The sequence below is a fragment of the Cnephaeus nilssonii genome, assembly GCF_951640355.1.
Source record: "Cnephaeus nilssonii genome assembly, chromosome: 15".
Lineage (NCBI taxonomy): Eukaryota > Metazoa > Chordata > Mammalia > Chiroptera > Vespertilionidae > Cnephaeus > Cnephaeus nilssonii.
In genome coordinates, this window is record NC_137086.1 from 61,272,947 (window position 1) to 61,295,466 (window position 22,520).

The window sequence follows — 22,520 nt, forward strand, 5'->3', positions numbered from 1 at the left end:
CCATCCATGCCTCCCTTCCCAGGCCCTCAGACTCTTCACTAACACAAGGCTCCCTCCTCACACTGTCACCAGTCATTAAGAAAAACCTGATTTTTAAAAAAATAAAAACCTGATCCTTTCTTGGCCTGGCCAGTGCGGTTCAGTGGCTGGAGCATCGGTCATAGGTTTGATTTCTGGTCAAGGGCATGTACGTGGGTTGCAGATTCGATCCTGAGCCCTAGTTGGACACAACCAATCGATGTGTCTCCCTCACGTTGATGTTTCTCTCTCTCTCCCTCCCTCCCTTCTCTAAAAATCAATGGAAAAAATATCCTCGGGTGAGGATTAACAAAAAAGAAAAAGAAAAACCTGGTCCTTTTTTTTCTCAGAACCATCCCTTCCAGGGCTCCCCACTTTTAGTGCCTTCAATGGGCCCCCTCACCTTGCTAAACCTCTACTCTCGCCACACCTTGGCCACCATTTGTGCCTCACCCTTGCTAGCCCCTCCTCAGGAATTGCCTCACCCCACCTCCGAATACTCTCACATTGAACCTGGCTCCAGCTGCCATCAGGAAACCTCTGATACTCAGGTCAGAGCCTCGGGCACAGCCCGCTTGGTACAGCCCCCTTCCCAGCTGTCCACTGGACCACTCACTGCCTTTCCGTGGACAAGTCCATCTCCAGAACTGAGACTATAAAGCCCTTGGAGACAGGGTCCTGAGGGTCATGGTGTTTCCCTCATGGTATCTCACATGCTTTGGATAAAGCATAAGTCGCAGCAACAATCATCATTTATCAACAATCATTGATAAATTCCTGAAATGAAATGGGAGAGGACACATTCCTAGCCCCCGAGAAAGATGTGTGCTCTTCCCAGGAATAAAAATAAAAATGTTTAAAACCACCAAAACAGGCTGTTCCTCAAAGGGAGCCCTAAGATCTTTTACTGTGATGCACATTTGGGGGCCCGGCATGTCAGCTGAGTGTAGAAATGAATGGAATGTGGGTAGCCCTGTAAGGAACCAACAGTGAAGGCTCTCCTGCAGGTCACATCCCGGACTACTGGCACTCACACGCCTCTCCCAGTAAGGAAGTAACCACTCCCTATGGTTTCAAAAGAAGGTTTCTTCGGCAGTCCTCGCCCTGGGTCTATTTCTCCCCATACAGGACAAGAATTCTCCTCTGCAGCTCACCCACTGGGGCTCCACAGCGCCCGGCGATGGGAGGGTCTGTTAGATGAGCTTCTAAATGGAAGTGTCTTGCCCAGAGTAGGCACATGCACTCCCTGACGTTTTTTATACAGATGTATTTTTATTAATTTCAGAGAGTAAGGGAGAGGGAGAGAGAAACATCAATGATAAGAATCATTGATCGGCTGCCTCCTGCATGCTCCCTTAATGGAGAATCGAACCCTTAACCCACGCATGTGCCCTGACCAGGAATTGAACCGGGACCTCCTGGTTCATAGGTGGACGCAGTCACGGAGACACACCGGCCTGGCCCTCTGACATTTTAAATTACGCACTTCATCAATTTCTCCTGCTTCTCCAAGAGGATGGAGCAAACCAACTCAGGGAAGTTGTGACAGAAAAACGACAGGGAGCCACTGGCATTTACATTCTTACTTGTGGTTTCTGTTCATTTGTTTTGTTTTTATTTGTTTTTCCTAGAAAAAAAGAAAAAACACAACCAGGGGGATATATATGACAGTGTCAGGATAGCAGGGGGAAGAGAAAGGCTGGAGGCGTGGACAGTTAATAAAAGGAGGGTTCTGAATTACATGGAACAGTCCACAGGGTCATGTCTAGAGGCCTCACAAGATGACCGGTCATTTTGGCATGCGTGTCCGGTGCCTGATCTCCTGATCTGCCCCTCAGACACCCAAGCACCCAAGGTCAGCGAGAGCTGGCCACACCCTAGCTATCTGCCAGACAAACTCGGACTTGATAGAAAGACAAGGCAATGCAACTCCTTGACTTTGTGCGTAGGTACCACATGGCAGTCTTTCCTGCCTAACGGTGGAGTCTGGGGTGACAGTCACAATGGGACACACTTTGGCATCACAGTGAACTCCAGGCAGCCACCATTCATGTGCAGACATGGGCTTCACCACCCACACAGATGTCTGTCCAGACATCCCCAGGTGGTCTTGCCCAAGGATGAGGCACATAATGTTCCTTCCTAGCCACCGTTCAATAGCAGTGTCCACTCTCTGGTCTTGCTCGGTCACCTGCAGGAGGAGATTGGGACCCATCTGCTTTTCAGCTCCGCAATGAACACTGATTCCAAAGACGCTTGGCCATCTGGATCCATACTGATGGTTTCTCGAGTTTCTCCTACTTTTATGCTGATCTCAGGGCAGAAAATTCAGCCAGACCCAGAGCCATGTGTGGCAAACAAGAAAGCCAGAATGATGGCTGGGCAAGAAAGAACCAGCAAGTAGCACAATGCAAGGCCAGAGGACATTCAAGAAGGGGAGGGGGCATGCAGCAAGCTGTTGCCCCAAGTCACAGTTTAGGAGAGGCACTAAGCCTAAAGGACACAGCCAGCTCTGCCGTCCTCCCGCAACGGGGCCACTGGTTGTGATTCCTATGTGGAGAGTGCCCTGCTGTGACCTCTGTTCCTGCACGGAGGCCAGGTTACATCTCAGTCCACAGTCCTGAGGAGCACCACGCTGGCCAGCCAGCCAGGCCCTAGTCCTCAGCCCCTCTGCTGAGGGGGCTCTGGGTTCCACAGGAAGGCCCTGGGAGTGAGGGAGTAAGGGAAGAGGGATGCATTCTGCTGGAAGAAGTTCAGGGAGAAACTACTGTGGGCTGTAAGGAGCTGTGGCTCAAAACAGTGCAGAGCCCAAAAGAATGGGATAAACATCGATAAAATGACAAGTCTTGTCGCTAGTTTAAAAACAGATGATTGTTGCTGTTGCTTGGTTTTGTTTTTTCCTTTTAAAACCACTCAATTTTAAAAGGTGAAGGGGCTGGGGAGGTTCAGCCCCTTCACTCTGATCCTTTCTGGGTACCAGGAGGCCTCAGGCCCATACCCACTGCTCTCCTTTCCTGAGCTCCAGCCACCTAAGCCAGGGCAGGGTCGGGACAAGACTTGCTCTGCTTCCCAACAGCAATTCCGTCTCCCATCAAACCAGAACACAGAGGATGGGAAGTCCAAAGACTAAAGTGCAGAGATTTCCAGAGCGGGCGGCCTGCCACTGGGCACTCTGAGAAGGAATGGGGCGGGGTCAGCCCACAGCTGCAGCTGTGGAATAGACGCTGACCACTATGAAGGAAGCCTGCAGGGCACAGTCCCCTTTCTCTTGGGCCCTGTTGACACCTCTTTCTGAGACAGTCCACTGTCAGTAGCTCCCCAGGAAAGAAAGTTCTGGTGTGAAAGATATGGCCCATGAAGGGAGAAAATGTGTATGACCATCCCTGGTTGGTAATGACTAGTGACCTCAGGGACAGGAAGGTGGCAAGAGGGGAAACAGTGCATGATATGAAATCCATGAACCCCAGGTTTCAAGAGCAAGGATACATGTACAACCCAAAAGGCAGTCTCTCTCCTGGGGAAGGTTTGGTGAAGATGCTCAGGATCCTACCAGTGAGGCCTGCTGGGGGAAGGCACTCCTCTGTGGGAGGAGCCGCCGAGTGGGAGCAGGTAGGAAGGCCTAGGCTGGCATTAGGGTGTGTAGGCCGGGGGCGGCTGGAATTGGTTGATGACCTCATATTCCGAGGGGTAGGGCTCGGTCTCCTCCATCTCAGACAGCAGCTCCAGCGCCTGCTCCTCCTCCTCTGTCGGGTAGTGGCGCAGGAGATTGGCTGCTGTGGCCAGGATTGAGGCTCCACCAGCTCCTGCCACCAGGTAGAAACTAACAGCAAAGGTGACATACACCTGGGAACCATGGTACTTCTTATGTTGCTGCTGCTGGGCCAGGATGAGTTCGGAAGCCCAGTAGGAAAAGCCGATGACGGTAGCACACTGCAGGACTGGGGGACAGAGGGACAGCACAGAAAGGGGTTAGCAGGCATCCTGCAGCTGGGATGATTAAGGAACCAACTGCAGCCTCTCCACCCAAACCCCAGTGTCAGAGAACCTGCATGGCCCTGGATCCTGCAAGGAGGAGCTCTCTGGGCCATGGGGTTCTTGGGTGGAGGCTGGGACAGATGCACGACCCATCTGGGCCAGTCAAGTCTCTCCATCTTAAGAATCTGGAGATGGAACCTGAGGGCTGCTAGAAGTCAGAGTGCTTGAAAGACACAGACAAGGCCATGCAGTTTGGGACTGGAGTTCACACCACCACATATAAATCAACACCCAGCCCAGTCTGTGGGGAAGCAGAAGGGGAGGAAAGAATGCGATGAGACCAGGAACTCCAGGGGAGACACAGTGAGACACTCTGCTCATTCCAGGCCCCAGGAGCCCAACTGAGCTTCAAACCCAGTTCTTGGAGAGCTGTGAGATTTCTTGGGGAATTAAAGCAAGCTGCTATCACGCCCAGTGCTCCAGGAAAGGCTAGAGTTGAAATGAGCATCTGGACCGATGCCTGCTCAGAGAAAGCCCATCATCCCCACCTACAACCCCAGACGGTGCTCCCATCCTGTGGCAGTTCCTCCCACCCTGGGAGCAGTCCTGGACTTACCTGTGAGGATGTGGGCAAAGGCATAGCGACGGGTGATCTTCAGGGCTGGATGCTTGGGCCCAAAGACATCTAGGAGGAATGCGGAGAGACTGCACAGGATGCCCAGGAAGCAGAAGGCGGCAATGACCCGCAGGAGCAGCACCGTCTGGGGATTCATGCAGAAGTCTGTAGTGGGAAAACCAGATCTTCAGGACCCCAAGCAGCACCCTGGAGTCCCCACCTGGGAGGAGTTTGTCCCTCTCAGCCACAGTCCTGGAGTGCCAGGGGAGTCCTAGAGAAATCGCTCATAACTCTTGCTCCCAGCTAGCCCACAGAGGTGGGACAGCACCCGAATTGGCAGACAGGAACCCTGGCCACTGCTTCCACACACTCAACTCCTTCCCTTCCAAAAAACCGGTCTAGCCCTGTCAGTGTGGCTCAGTGGTTGAGCATCGACCTATGAACCAGGAGGTCACGGTTCGATTCCTGGCTACGGCACATGCCTGGGTTGCAGGCTCGTTCATCATTAATATTTCTATCTCGCTCTCCTTTCCTCTTTGAAATCAATTAAAAAAAATTAAATTAAAAAAAAACAAACCCTAGTCTAAGTGCAGGCCTCCACTTTGTTGTACTGGCCATGATCTTCTAAGCATTTTCAAAGACACTGACAATTAATCTGACATGTCAACCCATTCTCCTGGGCTGCAGAAGGAGCCCACTAACTGCTGCGCTGAGATGGCCAGAGAGGCAAGGCCAGAGGCCGATCAATGTCGATTCTCCATTCAGCCACTCATTCCTCCCCGTTTGTGTTCAAAAAGAATCTGAAGCCATTTAGAAAAATATATCCTTACAAGAGTGCACTAAATAAGTTAGGAAAGGTGGTAGGCTGGATCTTCACTTTATTTTTATTTTTTTTATTTTATTGATTTTTTACAGAGAGGAAGGGAGAGGGATAGAGAGTTAGGAACATCGATGAGAGAGAAACATCGATCAGCTGCCTCCTGCACACCCCCTACCGGGGATGTGCCCGCAACCAATGTACATGCCCTTGACCGGAATCGAACCTGGGACCCTTCAGTCCGCAGGCCGACGCTCTATCCACTGAGCCAAACCGGTTTCGGCCACATTTATTTTTGTTCACTCTCTGAACCCTACTAAAACAAAACGAAACAAAACTTTTTAAAGACATAAACCCACACCACAGGGAGAGGGGCAAAACACAATTCTGGAAACTGGAACATAAAGGGGCTTAGAAGTGCCTTATCAGACTGAGTAAGCTGAAGTGTCAGCCAGAAGTGGGAAAGCTAAGACGCAACTAGGTTTATACCACGAATGCCTAAGGAGCTCAGACACTGAGTACCAAACGCCTTTTAAAACAAGTGCAAACCGGGACCGGGTGAGGCCGCGCACACCTGGGTCCGGGGGAGGCCATGCGCCCCGGGGCCCGGGTGATGCTGGGTCCCAGGTCCGGGTGAGGCCGCGCGCCCCTGGGTCCGGGTGAGACCAAACCAGAGGGAGTCGGACCTGCATTACCACCATTTGTCCACCATCCAGAGCTGAAAAGTCAGTACTGACATGTACACATAAGGAACGGGTGGACATTGAAATTGGGTCTCAAAAGAACTGTTGGTCCAGAAAGAAACTTATTACTAACTGATTCATTTGCCTGTCAGCATAACTATTATTGCTCGTCGCACATTCGGTTCTTATAAGTATATTTCTAGTAACACATGATCTCACTCATCTGGGGGAAATGATGAACAACATAGACTGATGAACAAGAACAGACCCAGAAACAAGGAGACATCGATCGGACTGTCAGGCCTCAGAGGGAGGGTAGGGGAGGGTGGGGGTAGCGGGGAGAGATCAACCAAAGGACTTGTATGCATGCATACAAGCCTAACCAATGGTTAAGGACAACAGGGGGGTGGGGGCATCCGTGGGGATGGGGTGGGGGATGGGAATGGGGGGATGAGGACAAATATGTGACACCTTAATCAATAAAGAAATTAAAATAAATAAATAAATAAATAAATAAATAAATAAATAAATTTAAAAAAATAAAATAAATTAAAAAAATAAAATAAAACAAGTGCAAAGCCAGTCAGGGCACACACTCCCCCAAAGCGCGGGAGCAAACCAAGGCCAAGGAAGATGCTGAAAAAGGAGACCCCACATTCAGAGTCGCCCAGGGTCACGGTGAAGGGAGAACCCAACACCTGTACACCAGACACACAGCCACCTAGTTACCCCTCCAGGACATCATACCATTCTCATTCTTTTAAATTCCGCCCAAACAGTGTCAGACCCTGTGACATCTGTGCAGAATGCCACAGCTCCTAGAAACGGACAGAAAGGCTGATCTGAAAAGAAGCTGTTTGAAGCTACAAGAAAAAGTAGGAAACGTGCCTTCCCCGCTCTCCTCTGTTCCAGCCATTGGCGGGCTCTTCTTTCATTTAGGTCATGGGTCATCACGTGATTTAGGAAAATCTGGGAAGCGCTGGCTTAGACTACAGGCTCCTCTCCTGAGTCCTGACCACAGGCTGAGGCTGGGAGATGGTGGTCATCACTCTCCAGTGCGCATGTCAGTCCCTGGGGTGCTGGCTGAAAGCACGTGCCCAGGCCTCAGAAACTCGAAGCTCTCAGTCTGGAGCAGGGCCTAGGAATATGGATTTTAATAAGCAGCCCAGGTAATTCCCATGCAAGGTGGCCCAAGCCTTACACTCCAAGAAACACAAATCCTGGGCCTGGAGGACAGGGCACTGAGAAGAAAAGGCCAAGAACCCAGGGTGTAGACCTAAACCCAACAAAGCAGACTCAAACCATGTCAATGGCATCATGGGTGCTTGGCAGAGGGCCCGGCATCCGGACCACAGAACCAGAGCAGATACCAGGAGACCCTGGGCCTTAGTGACAGCACGCACTCCCTGCCTCAGGCTCAGAATTCACCAGGCAGATGGTGGTTGAGCCCATTCCAGACTCATGCCGCGATCTAGCTTTATGTCATCCACTAAGCTGTCCTTAGAACTATCTGTCACTCTCTTGTCAGCTGACCATCTGTTTTGGGCGCGATCATCCAACCTGGTGTTCACTTACTACCAGGAGGCTTGTCTGTGTATGGTTCTGCCAGTGACCAGGCCCAGGCCCAGGCTCGGTTTCGTCCAGCCCTACAAGCCTGAGACTGTGCTGTGGGCCTGCAGGAGGTTTCGCTGAAGGAAGAGCTCCTGGAGACGGGGACTGGCTCCTGGCTTTACTTTGAATATTGTTAAAAGCTCTCTGAGATAGTTCTTGATCCGCGTGGCATGAGCAGGGATGGGGCAGGATGAAAGTGTTCTTTCTTCTAGTGCTTCCAAGAATAACCTGGAGCAGCAGGGTGCAAGGGCTTGCAGCACACTCCACTCTGCAGCAGGCTGTGCTCAGATTACTTAACACATTGCGGACCAGTAGTTTTATTGCTAGCTTTACCCAGTGGCCAGATAAGTTTCTAATGAGCGAGTACAAAAAAACGTTGTACATAAATGTTAAAGGCACGCCTTAAAATTAAATACCCATTGCATTTTGAAGTTATTTATTACATGTTCTTACAAGCTAATATCTTTTAAAAAAATATATTTTATTGATTTTTTACAGAGAGGAAGAGAGAGGGATAGAGAGTTAGAAACATTGATGAGAGAGAAACATCGATCAGCTGCCTCTTGCACACCCCCTACTGGGGATGTGCCTGCAACTAAGGTACATGCCCTTGACCGGAATCGAACCTGGGACCCTTGAGTCCGCAGGCCAACGCTCTATCCACTGAGCCAAACCGGTTTCGGCAAGCTAATATCTTTTTAAAGAATTCTCATGATTGGCCACAAGCCTTAGAACAGAAAACACGAGAATTCTCGTGATCCATCCACAAATACGGCCAGGCACTTGGGCTTTAATTGAGGTTCTTAAAAATCCACTAAGTTTTGACCAGCCAGTGTGGCCCAGTGTTTGAGCATCGACCCAGGCACCAAGAGGTCACTGGACTTGATCCCCAGCAGGGGGCCTGCAGGAGGCAGCCCCTCTCATTGATGTTTCTCTCTCTCTCTCTCTCTAAGAATCAATAAAAATATATTTTAAAAAACACTAAGTTTTAATTTAACAACTAGTTTTAACTGCAAAAAAGTAACACTCGGTGGCTTCAAAGCTACTTTCTTAGGCTGCATAATGTGTACAGGATGTCCATTTTATTATCATCCTTAAAAATGTACATCTATTATATACATTCCCATGTGTCTCGTCTTCCATAATACACTTATCCTATATAATCTATAATAATAGAAGCATAATATGCTAATTAGATTGGACGTCCTTCCGGAAAAAGCCGGGGCTATGAGGGAAGCCTGGGCCCTGGGTACCTGCCGGTGGCTGGAGGGGAGCCAGGTCCTGGGTGCCAGAAGCCGGTGCCGGCAGCTGGGGGAGGGAAGGCCTATTCTTGCCCGAATTTTGTGCATCGGGCCTCTAGTAATATAATGAAAGGGTATTATGCAAATCGAAGGGTGGAATGACCGGTCGCTATGACGTGCACTTACCACCAGGGGGCAGACGCTCAACGCAGGAGCTGCCCCCAGCCCCAGGCCCCGATCGATCGCCCCATCAGGGCCAACCTCTCGGTCCCTTCCCCCGGCCAGCCGGCCAGCAGGCTCTGATTGCCTAATGGGGAACGGGGAATCAGGGGTGGGTGGTGGCAGATGTGGGCGGCTGCTGGTCACCCCACACACAGAGGGTGACCAGCAGCGGGGGGCGGGGCTAGCGAGCGGAGGGAACAGCCAAACTCTCGGTCCCTCCCCGGGGAAGCTGGCATTCTTTCCCACAGCCAAGACACAGGCCTGCCCACAGCTGCGGACAAGTTGCTCCTCACTCCTCCCCACCTGCTCCCTGAGGGGGAGGGAAAAGCCATCAGCAAGGTAGCAGGCGTTGGTTAGGTGGGTTGTTGAGAAACCTGTCTCCAGATGCTACTGAATTCTAACCCTGTTCAGAATTCCATTTTCTCTGCTTAAAGCACCTGATCTTACCCTCTTCAGTGGTGATACAACCTGAAATCTAATGGGACCTTTTTGTGGGATGGGTTATCGTGCCCCAGGACCCTACAAGTAGAATCCTCCAGCGAATAAACGCAGTGAACGTTCAGGCGTGACCCTGATAGCACCACCGGCCCCCTGGAACCCTCTCTGGCATTGGGTCCATACCCCATCCCTTATCTGAAAGAAATTCCACACAAAAGCACCTCCTGTGAACGGGCCTCCACGGGAGGGGGGGGGCGGCGGCAGGGGGGAGGGTCACAGCCTTCTACATGGGCTCTAAGTATATCCTGGGCCAGGCCCACCTCGAGTGCAAGATGGCAAACAGGGGACCGGGGGTGGGTGGTGATGGGGGGTGGGGCTGGCTGATGGCAGCTGGGGAAGATGGCCCTGATCGCAGGCCAGGAGTAGGACCTAACCCATGCACGAATTTCATGCACTGGGCCTCTGGTTTTCATAGTAAGGAAGAGTCTCACAGGATATGAAGCTTCAGAGAGAACATCCCTCCCTTCCACACGTCAAACTGCCCCTCCCGAGAGACAAATATTATTGGCAGTTTCTTCTGTCCCCTCCAGGAAGAGCCTGTGCACACTGACAGGTCAAACATTACCTTAGTTAGGCCTCACACTGGGGATCCACCATGCAGCTCAGATGAGGGACTGGAGGTTCCAGGACGTTAAGTGACTTCCTTCAAGGTCCCACAACGCAGGACTGGACTCCAAACCAAAGCTAGACTCCCAACCTAGGTCAGGCTCCCTTGCATTGTGATGCCAGAATCACCCATGGAGACAATGCATCAAATGCTAACACGTGGCATGTGAGTGGTTAGTATAAATGCTCTCAGAGCCAGTAGCTGCTGAGCGCAGAACAGCTGAGAGCACAAAATCCCTTCCAGGCAAAACATGTGTGGGCCATTGAACAAAGAGAAGTGCTCATACCGGGAATTATTAGGCAAAAGCTGGTTGGGATGGTGTAAGCTTCTGCAGCCATCAGAAGCAGTAGGGAAATCAGAAAGGCACCAGACTTGGCACCAAATCCGAGACCTACCATAGACCGTGTTACTGTGAGCAAGTCACTTAACTGCCCCTGGTCTCTGCTCTCTCATCTGTCAAATGAAGGCAGTACTGCCTGCCCCATCTCCAGGGGCACACCGAGAGGGAGTGCTCAGCAGCCTGCGTGGTGGCTGCCCCGCTCCCTCCCGGGGCCACAGCATGTCAGCCCTGGTGTGCCTTCCTGCTTAGTCAGTGTGGGCCAGAGAAAGCGCCTGCTAAAGCCAGACTAAGGGTGTGCCCCACCAGAAGAATGAGGACTACGGCTTTTGGCCCAAATTCAAACAGGTTTAGTTTCTATGTGACTGCCTTTCCCCACTCCAAAGCTGTGAGCAAACCCTCAGGCTTAATGGAAAGCCAAATGTGAACGTCCCTTGGAGAGATGCTAATAGATAGCCCAGGATCTGCCCCCCGGCCCAGGCGGTCTCTCAGCGGGTCTCAGCGCACACAGAAGACAGGCAGAGCACCTCGGACCCCTCAGACCAAACTCAGGCTCCCCTGGGTCAGGATCTCAGTACTCTCTCCTTCCTGCCAGACATCAGAGTGGAGGGAAGGACCACAACTATCTGCTCCCTTGAGACGGCTGCTAAGGGAAACAGAATTCCCAAATGTGTGCAGGCATTATGTTATTTCTGAGGAAAAAGGACTCATGGGGCAAGGTCCTCATTTTAAATTCAAACCAGTGGTGCAGCTCACCACACTCGGGTCAGACAGAACACATCCTAACTTCCAGTGGCGTTGTGGCCTGTTTATTTTGGTAACTATTGCTCGATGGCCCCCTCCAGTGACCAGAGAAGAGGAAGCTGCTTGTGTAATAGGATCCCAAAGCACTGACTTTGGCTCAAGGTCACTCACTGGTGAGTCATGGGGCAGGATCTGTTTTGAAGGCCTGGCTCTTCCTGTCTACCTGCCCACTGCGCCCAGCCCCTCCCAACCCAAACAGATTGAAGTGGCCTCTGGCCAGTTCCCTTTTTCTGTCCCACTGCCCTTCACTTCCCCTCACTGGAGTCCCTGTGAGTTAGAGACACTGCCCCATCACCCTGGCCCCAGCCCCGTCCTTCCCAGCACTCATCCGCCCCACCTGCATAGCCTCTCCCCACTGAGACTTTAGCTTCCAGACAGGCTTCCGACAGAAGATTCCAACAGGGCCCCCTAGAGTGCCTGGCTGGCCCATCACCAGAGATACCAATGGTCCTAGCCAAGCTGCCCCAGAGGACAGGCCCAGCAGGACCTGGAAGTGCCAATTGCATCAGTCACTACCCCCGCCCCCCCCCCCCCCCCCGACATACAGGCCCTCTGGTTGGCCCTTGAACTTCCAGTGGCAATCATGACTCACTAGACTTCAAATCCCAGACTTCCTCATTCTTCAAAGGCACTTCCCAAGGCTGCTGTCAGTGCTGCCCTTCACTGCCACACTTGAGAGGCAGAGGAATTGGTGTGCAGAGGGAATGATTATCTGGGCCCCCCCCCCCCCCCCCACTGCTTGGGGCCACTAGAGGTCTGAGCATATCGCTGGACCTGAGCCCAGGCTGAAGAGCACTGTGAGGAGCTGGCACCCCTGGGAAGTAGGAAAACTCAGGATGGGGATTATCGGAGGCAGCCTGCATTTGCTAAAGCCTCCAGGGCTCTGCGAGTGACAGATCTTGTCTCAAGATCACCAACTTGAGCCGATGGAGATGATGAGGAATAAAAAGCACAGCTTGGGCTGGGCTTGTGATAAAAACTCAACTAGAATGGGGAAGTAAAAAGCCTTGGACAGCTTTGACAAAAGGAAAAGAAGCTGGAGGGCACTGAGGTACAAGGTAAGAGTGGAGGCCAGGCCATGGAGATTAGCTGTGTGGCCTCGGGCATGTCACTTGACCTCCCTGAGCCTAAGACCTCTGTGAAGTGGTGGTGATGACAGTCCCAAATGAAGGTGCTGGTTTTTTTGTTTTTTGGGGGTTTTTAAAAATATATTTTATTGATTTTCCACAGAGAGGGAGAGGGATAGAGAGCCAGAAACATCGATGAGAGAGAAATACCCATCAGCTGCCTCCTGCACGCCTCCCACTGGGGACGTGCCCGCAACCAAGGTACATGCCCCTGACCGGAATCGAACCTAGGACCCTTGAGTCCGCAGGCCGACGCTCTATCCACTGAGCCAAACCGGTTAGGGCTGAAGGTGCTGTTTAGGATAAACTAAAGGCAGGCATGAAGTGTGCTGAGCACAATGCCTGGCACTCAGCGGGCTGAGAAACAGGAAGGTACAGCTCTAAAGCCTGCTGGCCCAGCTCACTCCCTGTCACCTGCAGAGACTTGGCAGTCCCCCACTGGGGATCGAGCCCGCAACCTGGGCATGTGCCCCTGACCGGACTCAAACCTGGTACCCTTTAGTCCGCAGGCCAATTCTCTATCCACTGAGACAAACCAGCTAGGGTGGCAATGTGACTTTATACATATATATATATATATATATATATATATATATATATGAACAAAGAAGAACCTGCACCAAGAATTTATTTTTACTTTTTACAGGGTTTTGACAAGGATGTACACCAAAGCACAATAACCCTGAGATCATTCCTGACAGCTGAAATAAAGGATAAAAAAGATAAATGAGACAGTATCACTTTATACTGAGTCAGTAGATGAGGCAGACGCAGCTATACCACTCCCAGCTGTGTGGCCCTGGAGAAATGTGACTTCACTTCTGGAGACACAGCTTCTTGGATCTCTGAAATAAGGACCTCGGATCACACTGCCTCTCCCCTATCACACAAACTTCATGAGCCTCCCTAGGAATGAGCTGAAAGGGAGAAGCATTGGGAACTGTCTCCCAGTTTGTAGGTGACACCAAGCTCTGAAAACACTGAAACACCAGGGGGTCAAGTGCAAAGGTCTGGATGAAGTGGTGGCAGCTGAGTTTCAAAGAAGGCAAATGAGGGAAATGTGCTGAGGGAAAAACCATCCAGATTCAACTCCAGCTCGATGGCCTTTCTTCCATCAGCTACACGCCAGAGAAAAAGCTGCGTGTCACAAGGCCTCCATCATATGTATAACCTCTGTCTTAATGAGCCAACCCAGCGAAGACTATCATCAGGAAAGAACCTGGAAACAAACTAGAAGCCCCATCCTGTTCTGTAAATCATTCTAAAACCTCAAAAACCCTTAAAAAAAGAGAGAGAGAGATACAAAACAGAGAACTCGCAGAGAAAGATGTTAGGCCACAACGACACAGCTTTTTAGCCTAGACCTGCAAAAAGTGGTATAAGATCCAAGGCACAGAGGAGAACTTGACCTTTTCACCAAACCCCAGTGTCTGAGTCCTTAAAGAGACGACGTGAAGGTATCTCCAGGAAGGGCCTCTGAGACATGGCATAGCAGACAGCTGGAACACATCACAGCCAGAGAGTGGCACAGGGAGAAAAGAGAAATCCTTCAAGAATGGTTCAAAAGACCGTGGGGACGATGAACGGTGCTGGTACCAAGGGCAGTGTGGGGTCCACTGACTGTTTTTCCGGTAAAAGCCAGGCAGTGCAATGCTGCGCTCACACTACACAGCCTGCACCCTCCCTGATGGAGTCAGAGCTGGGCAGGAGCAACTATTGGCTCCCTGGGACAGCAGCCACCCCCGCCAGGCTGTGGCCTCCCTGTGTCCAGTAAGGAGACCAGTCCCTAGTCTCTTTCCCCTTTCCTCTGCACACCTGGCTGAGCAAAGAAACCTCACCTCGTCAGGTGTATGGTTCTGAGAGCCAAGTTCCAACTTTTACCGAGGCTGGAACTGACTCCTGGTTATCTAAAATGCCACAGACTTCCTTTTTCTAGAATAAAAACCCAACTACTGTAGAATTTGAAAATATATTTTAAAGTCTAAGCATATTAAAAGTTCTTTTTCTCCATCAATCAGCTGACCCAAAGAAATCTCCCCGCATCCCAGAGATTCCTTAGCTAGTTTTAATGCCCAGCATCCTTATCTTTTCTTCCTATACTGCGCCCTTCCTTGGGCAGAATCCTAAAGAGCAGCAGACTATGAGCATGGAGTGAAAAGCAGGTGCTTGGCTGAATAACATCTAATTAACGAGGGGCCGGACCACCAGGCAGCAAAGGGTCTGTTTCCTTCAACCAAGTCCTGCCCTGGCTGTCAGCTCTCCAGCCACACCCCATTCTGCTCCCCGCCGAGGAGCCCCGGGTCGCCCGGGAAGAAGAGGCTCCGGCGCGGCGGCCTTACCTTTCAGCAGGTCCGGATGCACATAGCCCAGTACGTCGGAGACGCCCAGCTCCTGGCGGGAACAGGTGCCACCATGGATGTGCAACCAAGCAGGCTCAGCGAGGGCAGTGCACAGCGCCGTGATGGACAAGGCGCCCGGCAGGGCCGAGGCCAGGCTACGCTCCGGCTGCTTGGGCAGAGCACTGCCTCCCGGGCTCCTCCGCCGGCGCCCGCCGGGCAGCCCTGCGCCTCCCGGGGCATACATGCCCGGGGCCGCCCGCCGTCGTTCCGCGGTCGCTGCTGCTCGCCGCCGACTTCCGGGGGGCGCAGAGTCTGCCTGTTCCAGGGAGAACGCAGGTGAGGAACCGCAGGGCTGCCAGGGCGGACACCAGAGGCTGGAGGAGTGGGACCTGGGGCCGAGCGGAGCCCCGAGGGCTGCAGGATTCTGGGGCGGAGACGGTGACTGGGTGCCTGGAATGGAGGCGCGGAATGAGGACCCGGAGAGGACTGGGCTGGAGGGCGAGGGTATGGGCTACTGATGGGAGGAGAGACCGGACCCGGAGTCTCAGCCAGAGGGTGCCAAGCGGGGGAGGACCAGGCTGAGCCGCGGGTATCGGAGACCCGGGATCAGGGAACGGCGCCCTGGGGTGCGACCTCTGCCCAGAAAAGACCCTTCCCACGCCGATCGCTGCTCCTCACCGGTCAGCAGGCCTCAAGGGTGGCGCCGCTCGTCCCGTCACGGGACCGTCAGCTGCCCGGGCCAAGCGACCCAGGCCCTAGAGACCCACTACTCCCGGACAAACCCGGACCCGACCCACTTCCGTTTCCTCTGCCTCTGCCTCGGCCTCCGCCTCCTCCGGCTCCCGCCCTGTCCCCGCTCGCGTCATAGTCCGGCGCACCACAGCCTCCCTACGGCCTCACGGGACTGGTAGTTCGAAGCTGTTCCGCGACGTTTTATGCCAGGGTGGGAGGTCGACTACAACTCCCAGAGGGCAGCGCGGCTGCATTAGCGGGCACTTCAGTTCCCAGGTCGACCGGGATTCTCGGGCGGAAGTGGCCGGACCGGCCGCCCTAGGAGACTGAATCGGGGTCCCGGAATCTGCACAGTGGAGCCTGCCGTGGGCACGCGTCCAACTCCTCCACGAACTGCGTCGGGTCGCCATGAAGGACTCGCTGGTGCTGCTGGGCCGTGTCCCGGCGCACCCCGACTCGCGCTGCTGGTTCCTGGCCTGGAACCCCACGGGAACCCTGCTAGCTTCGTGCGGGGGTGACCGTAAAGTCCGCATTTGGGGCACCGAGGGTAAGGCTCGGCCTGGGCGCGCGACCCCGCCGCTGGGCGTTCCGCGTGAGTGCTATCTATGCGGGTGCTGTGCTGGAGGTGAGCCCAGGGAGAAGGGGGAAGAAGCCACCTCGAGATAGACTTTTGTCACTCCTAGAAAGACTTTTCAGGCAAGTACTAGAAGCCAGAACGTCAGGAGACAGCCTGGAACTGTGGAGGAAATTGTGATAGTTTCTGGGGCAGGAAACCGATTAGAAAAGGGCGGTGGAAAGTAGCCTGCAGAGTAATTTGCGACGACGGTGAAGTTTAAATTTTACCCGAGGGGACATTCGGCAGCCTTTGACTATTTAAGAGTGTGTGTGTGTGTGTGTGTGTGTGTGTGTGTGTGTGTGTTTTATTGGTTTCAGAGAAGAAGGGAAAGAGAGATAGAACCACCAATGATGAGAACCATTGATCAGCTGCCTTCTGTACGCCCCAAACTAGGGATGCAGCCTGCAATCCAGGCATGTGCCCCAGCCATAGTATTGATCTGTGACTTCCTAGTTCATAGGTGGACTCTCAATCACTGAGCCACGCTGGCTGGGCAGCCTTTGACCATTTTAAATTAGGAGGTGATGCCTCCAGAGGAAGTAAGTCAGTTACTTCTTCCTAAAAGCATATTGGTAAATGTGCCCGTTGGGCTTGGCTCCAGTGTCAGATGGCAGTGATAGTGTTTCACTGTCTTCTTGTGCACCCAGCCCCAGTGCCTGGCCTGGCCTCTACTTTTAGGTGGCAACTGGATCTGCAAATCTGTCCTTTCTGAAGGCCACCAGCGCACTGTGCGGAAGGTGGCCTGGTCTCCCTGCGGCAATTACCTGGCCTCTGCCAGCTTTGATGCTACCACTTGTATTTGGAAGAAGAATCAGGATGACTTTGAGGTAACCAGACTGGATCGGACCAGGATTGTTACAATTTGCTCCCCAGAACTGGTTCAGGAACTTGAACCAACGTGGGCCAATGGTCTATCCAAGGGTCTTAAATGCCATTGATTCTTGTCCCTCTTCCCTTCTTACAGTGTGTGACCACTCTGGAAGGCCATGAAAATGAGGTCAAGTCAGTGGCCTGGGCCCCATCTGGCAACCTCCTTGCTACCTGCAGCCGAGATAAGAGTGTGTGGGTCTGGGAAGGTGAGTGTAGGTCCCTCCAGGTGCAGCTGGGAGCCAGCAGACAGAGAATCTGCTGCATGACCCTCACAAGGTCAGCTTGTGGCTCCTTTCTGTTTTCTTCCCACAGTTGATGAAGAAGACGAGTATGAATGTGTCAGTGTCCTCAATTCCCATACGCAGGATGTCAAGCATGTGGTCTGGCACCCAAGCCAGGAGGTAAGAGTCTGGCAAAGTATCTCAATGGGAAGGAATTCCGGTATGGAAGGTGTGCCCAGCCCCCCTCGGCTTGTCAGCCTCAGCTGGCTTTCAAAGAGATCACTTCCTGTGGCCAAAAGACATTAGTCCCCGTTATAAAGAAGCTCCCTGGGACTGTCCTGTCCTAGCAGGGAGAGGTATTGGAGCCACAGGCACTTCCTGGGCCATAAGTGGTGTGTTTTCTCCATGTCCCCAGCTATTAGCCTCTGCCAGCTATGATGACACGGTGAAGCTATACCGGGAGGAAGAGGATGACTGGGTATGCTGTGCCACCCTTGAGGGTCATGAATCCACAGTGTGGAGCTTGGCCTTTGACCCCAGTGGCCAACGTCTGGCGTCTTGCAGTGATGACCGTACCGTGCGCATCTGGCGCCAGTACCTGCCAGGCAATGAGCAAGGTGAGGGGCCAGGCACAGAGCTAAGAAGACTCCTCTCTAAGAGGTTGACAGTCTATCTGGCTGAGACACAGATGAAGCACAGCAAACGGGTAGAAGGGAGATGTGCCATGAGAGCGCCGGAGAGATGGAAGAAACAGGGAAGGCTACATAGAAGGGCTATTTCATCGGAACTTGAAAGGATGTGTAGGATTTTACAGGAAGAGAACTCTGGGTGAGAACAGAACAGCATGAGCAAAGGCATTACAGATGGGAAAGCCTAGATCTCACAGGAGCGGTGCTTCCTTTAGGTGAAGCATGAGGTATATAAAGGGTTTGGGGGAAATAAGGTGGGTTGGGCTGGCTGGTGGGTGGCCTTCTAAGGCAGGCTAAGTAGTCTGCAGCAAAAGTTTTCTTTTTAAAGAACAGGACATTCCCTTCTCAGAATTCTGCAAAAATACCAGTCTGGCCATAGTATGTAAGGCAGATCGGTGAGAGTGGGGACAGAGAAATGAAGACAAGGACTCATGATTGAGGGTGAGGGTAAGCAAGAGCAAATTAGAATCTCTGCAGTGAGGCGTTTAGACCCCTAAGGTGCCTGGGACACAGATGTGCCTTGGACTCAAGAGAAGTCTGTCGCGCAGGGGTGGCGTGCAGCGGCTCTGACCCCAGCTGGAAATGTATCTGCACTTTGTCAGGCTTCCACTCCAGGACCATCTACGACATTGCTTGGTAATTCCTCCATCTCCTGTCCCCATCTCCACTCCAATCCCCAATTTGGAGACATTTTAGAGAAGTCAGACCATGTGCTGCTGCTTCTCCCTTTGGTAGTTCTGGCCCTAAGAATCTATCCCTAGGAAGTAATCCTAAATAATGGAAAAAGTTGATGTGCCTCTCAGCTTTATTTACATTAACAAACATTTGGGAGTAACCAAAACAGGCTTAAGTGTGGTAAAATTCAATGGCCTGTTATACCACTTTTAAAAAATGATTAAGCAAACTTCATGACAAGGGAAATTGCTTATGCTAAGTGACAAAAGTGTCATTCAGAATCTTACTTAGTTTTTTAGGTTAATTGTATTGGGGGAAACCTGGATGGCAGCACTTGAATGCTTAGGGGTTGATGTCTGGCTATATATGAATTAGGGGAACTCTTCAGTAAGACATGCTAGCTGAAGCCAGAAGTTTGGGAAGAAAGCCAGCCAGGGCCTATAAAATCAGCATCCTCTACTAACTTGCTGGGCTGGGGAGGGAGGAGCCACCAGCATAATCACTGATGCACGTGTTCCTCCCAGGTGTTCACTGACAGGGGCCCTGGCTACAGCTTGTGGGGACGATGCCATCCGAGTGTTTGAGGAGGACCCTGGCTCCGATCCACAGCAGCCCACCTTCTCTCTGACAGCGCACTTGCCTCAGGCCCACTCCCAGGATGTCAACTGTGTAGCCTGGAACCCCAAGGAGCGCGGGCTTCTGGCCTCCTGCAGCGATGATGGGGAGGTGGCCTTCTGGAAGTATCAGCGGCTTGAAGGCCTCTGAGCCACCTTGACTTTGGACAGAATCATGGTTCCCCCCCAAAATGTCCTAAGACTTTCCTAGCCCGAGAAGACCTGGAAGAGCAGCCCGGCCTGCCTTTAGCGTGGCTCTCCCGTTCAGACCTGGGTAGACGTGCGGAGCCATGGACCTCTCCTTCCCATGTTGGCGCGGGCCCTCGGTGAAGAACTGCGGAAGAAGAGTGCCTTGTCGTTATGCCACGGACTTTGCTTCCAGTCAGGACACAGTGCTAAAGTTTGTGGGGTGAATGTACTACTAATAATCACCATGTTTATATATTGGAGGCATGTATCTCAGACCTTTCTGAAATTGTAAGCCTTATAGAAATAATCCGCCTGAGTCCCAAGACCTATTTATATTATTAGAACATTCACAACTTAAAATATTTCCATGATGAGTCCCTTTCTGAAATAGGTCCTGCCTTCCTGCTTTCTGACTAAGTCCTTGCATTTAAGACATTCACTCAGTATTGAAGATTTTCTAATGTAGGCTAGTTTAGAGTAAGACACCTCTGCTTTCCCTTAGGAAACTTTGTGTATCTGTGGCTTGCGGGGAATGCCAAAAAGGGAAGGGTGTGAACTCTAAAAGGGAGAATTATTATTGGCCATAGGCCATGCATTCTCAATGGGGCTGTAAATTGGCTCTTCGGTGAAGGACAGGAAAATCTTAGAGACAATGATTTGTGGCCCTCTAAGGGACTGTAGTACACAATATACAATGTATCTGGTATTCAATTTTCATGGTGAGGGCAAGTAGGAAAAAGATGTCTGATAGAGCCCTGGTCGGTTGCTCGGTGGTTAGAGTGTCAGCCTGTAGACCGCGGACACTGGTGGTCCGTGAGGTCCGAAAGGTTGGCAACCGCTGGACCAAGGGGTCCCAGGTTCTCTTCCCGGTCAAGGGCACATACTTGGGTTACAAGTTCTCCAGCCTTGGTAGGAGCACGAATGGGAGACAGCAAATCGATGCGTCTCACATCGATGTTTCTCTCCCCATCTCCCTCCTTTACACTCTAGAAATCAATTGATGGAAAGAAGATCCTTGGGTGAGGATTTTTAAAAAAAGTCTGATACAGCTCTTTAAGAGAGTGATAATGAAAAAAAGGTGGTGAATCACTGCCATGGGCGATCAGTTCTGTCACCTCAAGTTCTTCTGTCATTTCCATATGGGTTTTGACTTGAGGACAGTTCCCCAAAGCTATAGCCTGCATTAATTGTTTATACAACAGAAATAATGAGACTGAAGTGGCAGCTGGAGCAGTACCAACCCAAGCTCCTGGAGGTTGGGTCTGAGAGGTCAGCTGTTGACATGTTGGCAGGAACCATGGTAGTGGCACCAACTAGTAGTTACAGTTTTGCATTTTCTTTTTCTTTTTTAAATCATCATCCGAGGATATTTTTCCATTATTATTTTAGCAAGAATGGAAGGGAGTTGGGGAGAGAAACATCCATATGAGAGTCACCCATTGGTTGCCTCCTGCATGCGCTCCGGCCAACTGGGGCCAGGGATGGAACCTGCAACCCAGGTACATGCCCTTGACCAGAATCGAACCTGTGATCCTTTGGTGTGTGGGCTGGAGGTCTAACCACCGAGCCACCAGCCAGGGCTGTAGTAGTCTTCACTTCCTTGCTCTCACAGCAGTATTATCAACTTCACTTAGAAATGTCCTTCAAGAACAAATACAAGCTATAAGATCTTGACCCTTGGGAACGTCGATGGCAATGGCAGCATGCAGAAGCACAGGTCTGTCTTGAGGAAAAGCAGATGTGAGGCTGAGTGAGCTATCAACAATTTTTACTTAAAAGAAGTAGCAAATTGTGGTATCAAAACTTGGCTACTTGGCCGATGATTTCTAGGAAATGAACGAGCCTTTCACGGCAACTGATAGCATTGCCAGTGATCAAGCTTTCAAGCAAAAATTAGAATTTTGGAAAACTTGCACCATGAGCTTGCCATCTTCCCAATTCTTAGACTCTCCTGATGAGATTGGTGGTGTTACCAACAAATGATTTGTAGGATGAAATTTCAACATTTGGAAAATCTGCCTGATTCAGTGAATCAGCATTTTCCAAACGATTAATGCATGATGTTACAGAATCACTCATGGGTAAGAGGTAAGAGAGACCGTGGGTCTTAATGTAACAGTACAAGAAGCTCATTGATAAGGTTTCAGATTCTACATTCCACCTAAGAAACTATCATTTATGGAGTCTCACTACAGCATCGAATAGCCACAATTTCCTGAACTGGCTATAAAAACTTACTTTCCAACTGCTTATGTGGATAAAGTCAGCTTTACTTCAACTTAAATAACACAATTGAAGCAACTACAAGAATCCCCGTCTTCTATTAAATCAGACAGGAATGAGATTTTTAAAAACGTTACAGGCCACTCTTCTCCCTGGATTTGCTTTGGAAGTAATGTTTTTATTGATTTTAGAGAGGAAGGGAGAGAAAAACAATCGGTTACCTCCCTCCCGCACCCTCACCAGGGACTGACCCACAAGCTAGGTATGTGCCCTGACCAGGAATCAAACCAGCAACACGTGCACAGGACAATGCTCAACCTCAAACAGCCACACCGACGAGGGCTATTTTTATTTTTAATATAGTAAATTATCAATGGATAATAACCTCTTTGGGGTTCTTAATTTTTATAATGTAAAGGGTTCCTAAGACCTAAGGAAATTACCCTGAAGAATCATCTCCTAATTTTATGCAGTTATTCCTCAAGAGCAGAAGGCAAGAATTTGAAGTAGAAAGCTTGCAGATCTGGATCACAGTATCAGTGTACCAGTTGGTACATTTCAATCCCTCCTGTACTGCCTCCTTGGAGAGGTGGGGGGAGACGGGGGTTGTCTATACAGATCTTGAGAAATTTCTAGCCTAGGATCTGTCCCTGCAGCTGTGTTAGTTCCTGCAGTGGTGGTGATATCCAGGTAAGGAGATAGGGGCAGGAATACTGACTAAAGAGACGTTACCTAACGCCGCCTCCTCCACACTGGCTGAAATGGCTGCCTGTGACAGCCCAACAAACAGCCTTGT

At 51.3% G+C, this 22,520-nt stretch overlaps 2 protein-coding genes across 4 annotated transcripts; one reads left to right on the forward strand and one right to left on the reverse strand.

The window, feature by feature from the left end:
* Nucleotides 1-1,545: 1,545 nt before the first annotated feature.
* Nucleotides 1,546-15,730, reverse strand: TMEM127 (transmembrane protein 127). 3 transcript variants are annotated; one of them, XM_079792109.1, is made up of 4 exons: nt 15,574-15,730; nt 14,896-15,207; nt 4,610-4,774; nt 1,546-3,956 (listed from the first exon to the last, which is right to left on the reverse strand). In XM_079792109.1, exons 2-4 carry the CDS (start codon nt 15,137-15,139, stop codon nt 3,649-3,651), a joined length of 717 nt encoding a protein of 238 aa, XP_079648235.1. In that variant the 5' UTR covers nt 15,140-15,207; nt 15,574-15,730; the 3' UTR covers nt 1,546-3,648. The 3 variants fall into 3 exon arrangements, with proteins under 3 accessions (XP_079648235.1, XP_079648234.1, XP_079648233.1); XM_079792108.1 differs by having other exon boundaries at nt 1,547-3,956; nt 14,896-15,345; XM_079792107.1 differs by having other exon boundaries at nt 1,549-3,956; nt 14,896-15,211.
* A 155-nt stretch (nt 15,731-15,885) lies between these two features.
* CIAO1 (cytosolic iron-sulfur assembly component 1) lies at nt 15,886-22,496 on the forward strand. Its single transcript, XM_079792105.1, has 7 exons — nt 15,886-16,174; nt 16,922-17,070; nt 17,208-17,319; nt 17,426-17,514; nt 17,750-17,951; nt 18,572-18,659; nt 19,223-22,496. Exons 1-7 carry the CDS (start codon nt 16,036-16,038, stop codon nt 19,461-19,463), a joined length of 1,020 nt encoding a protein of 339 aa, XP_079648231.1. The 5' UTR covers nt 15,886-16,035; the 3' UTR covers nt 19,464-22,496.
* The last annotated feature ends 24 nt before the right edge of the window (nt 22,497-22,520 follow it).

Bases quoted from the DNA above. Each gene is read 5' to 3' on its own strand.
- TMEM127 (XM_079792109.1), bottom strand. From the start codon at position 15,139: ATGTATGCCCCGGGAGGCGCAGGGCTGCCCGGCGGGCGCCGGCGGAGG. The intron at 4,775-14,895 runs GTAAGGCCGCCG...TTCCCACTACAG, and splicing joins GCATCCGGACCTGCTGAAAG to ACTTCTGCATGAATCCCCAG. The intron at 3,957-4,609 runs GTAAGTCCAGGA...TCTGTCCCCCAG, and splicing joins CTTTGCCCACATCCTCACAG to TCCTGCAGTGTGCTACCGTC.
- CIAO1 (XM_079792105.1), top strand. From the start codon at position 16,036: ATGAAGGACTCGCTGGTGCTGCTGGGCCGTGTCCCGGCGCACCCCGAC. The intron at 16,175-16,921 runs GTAAGGCTCGGC...CTCTACTTTTAG, and splicing joins CCGCATTTGGGGCACCGAGG to GTGGCAACTGGATCTGCAAA. The intron at 17,071-17,207 runs GTAACCAGACTG...CCCTTCTTACAG, and splicing joins AGAATCAGGATGACTTTGAG to TGTGTGACCACTCTGGAAGG.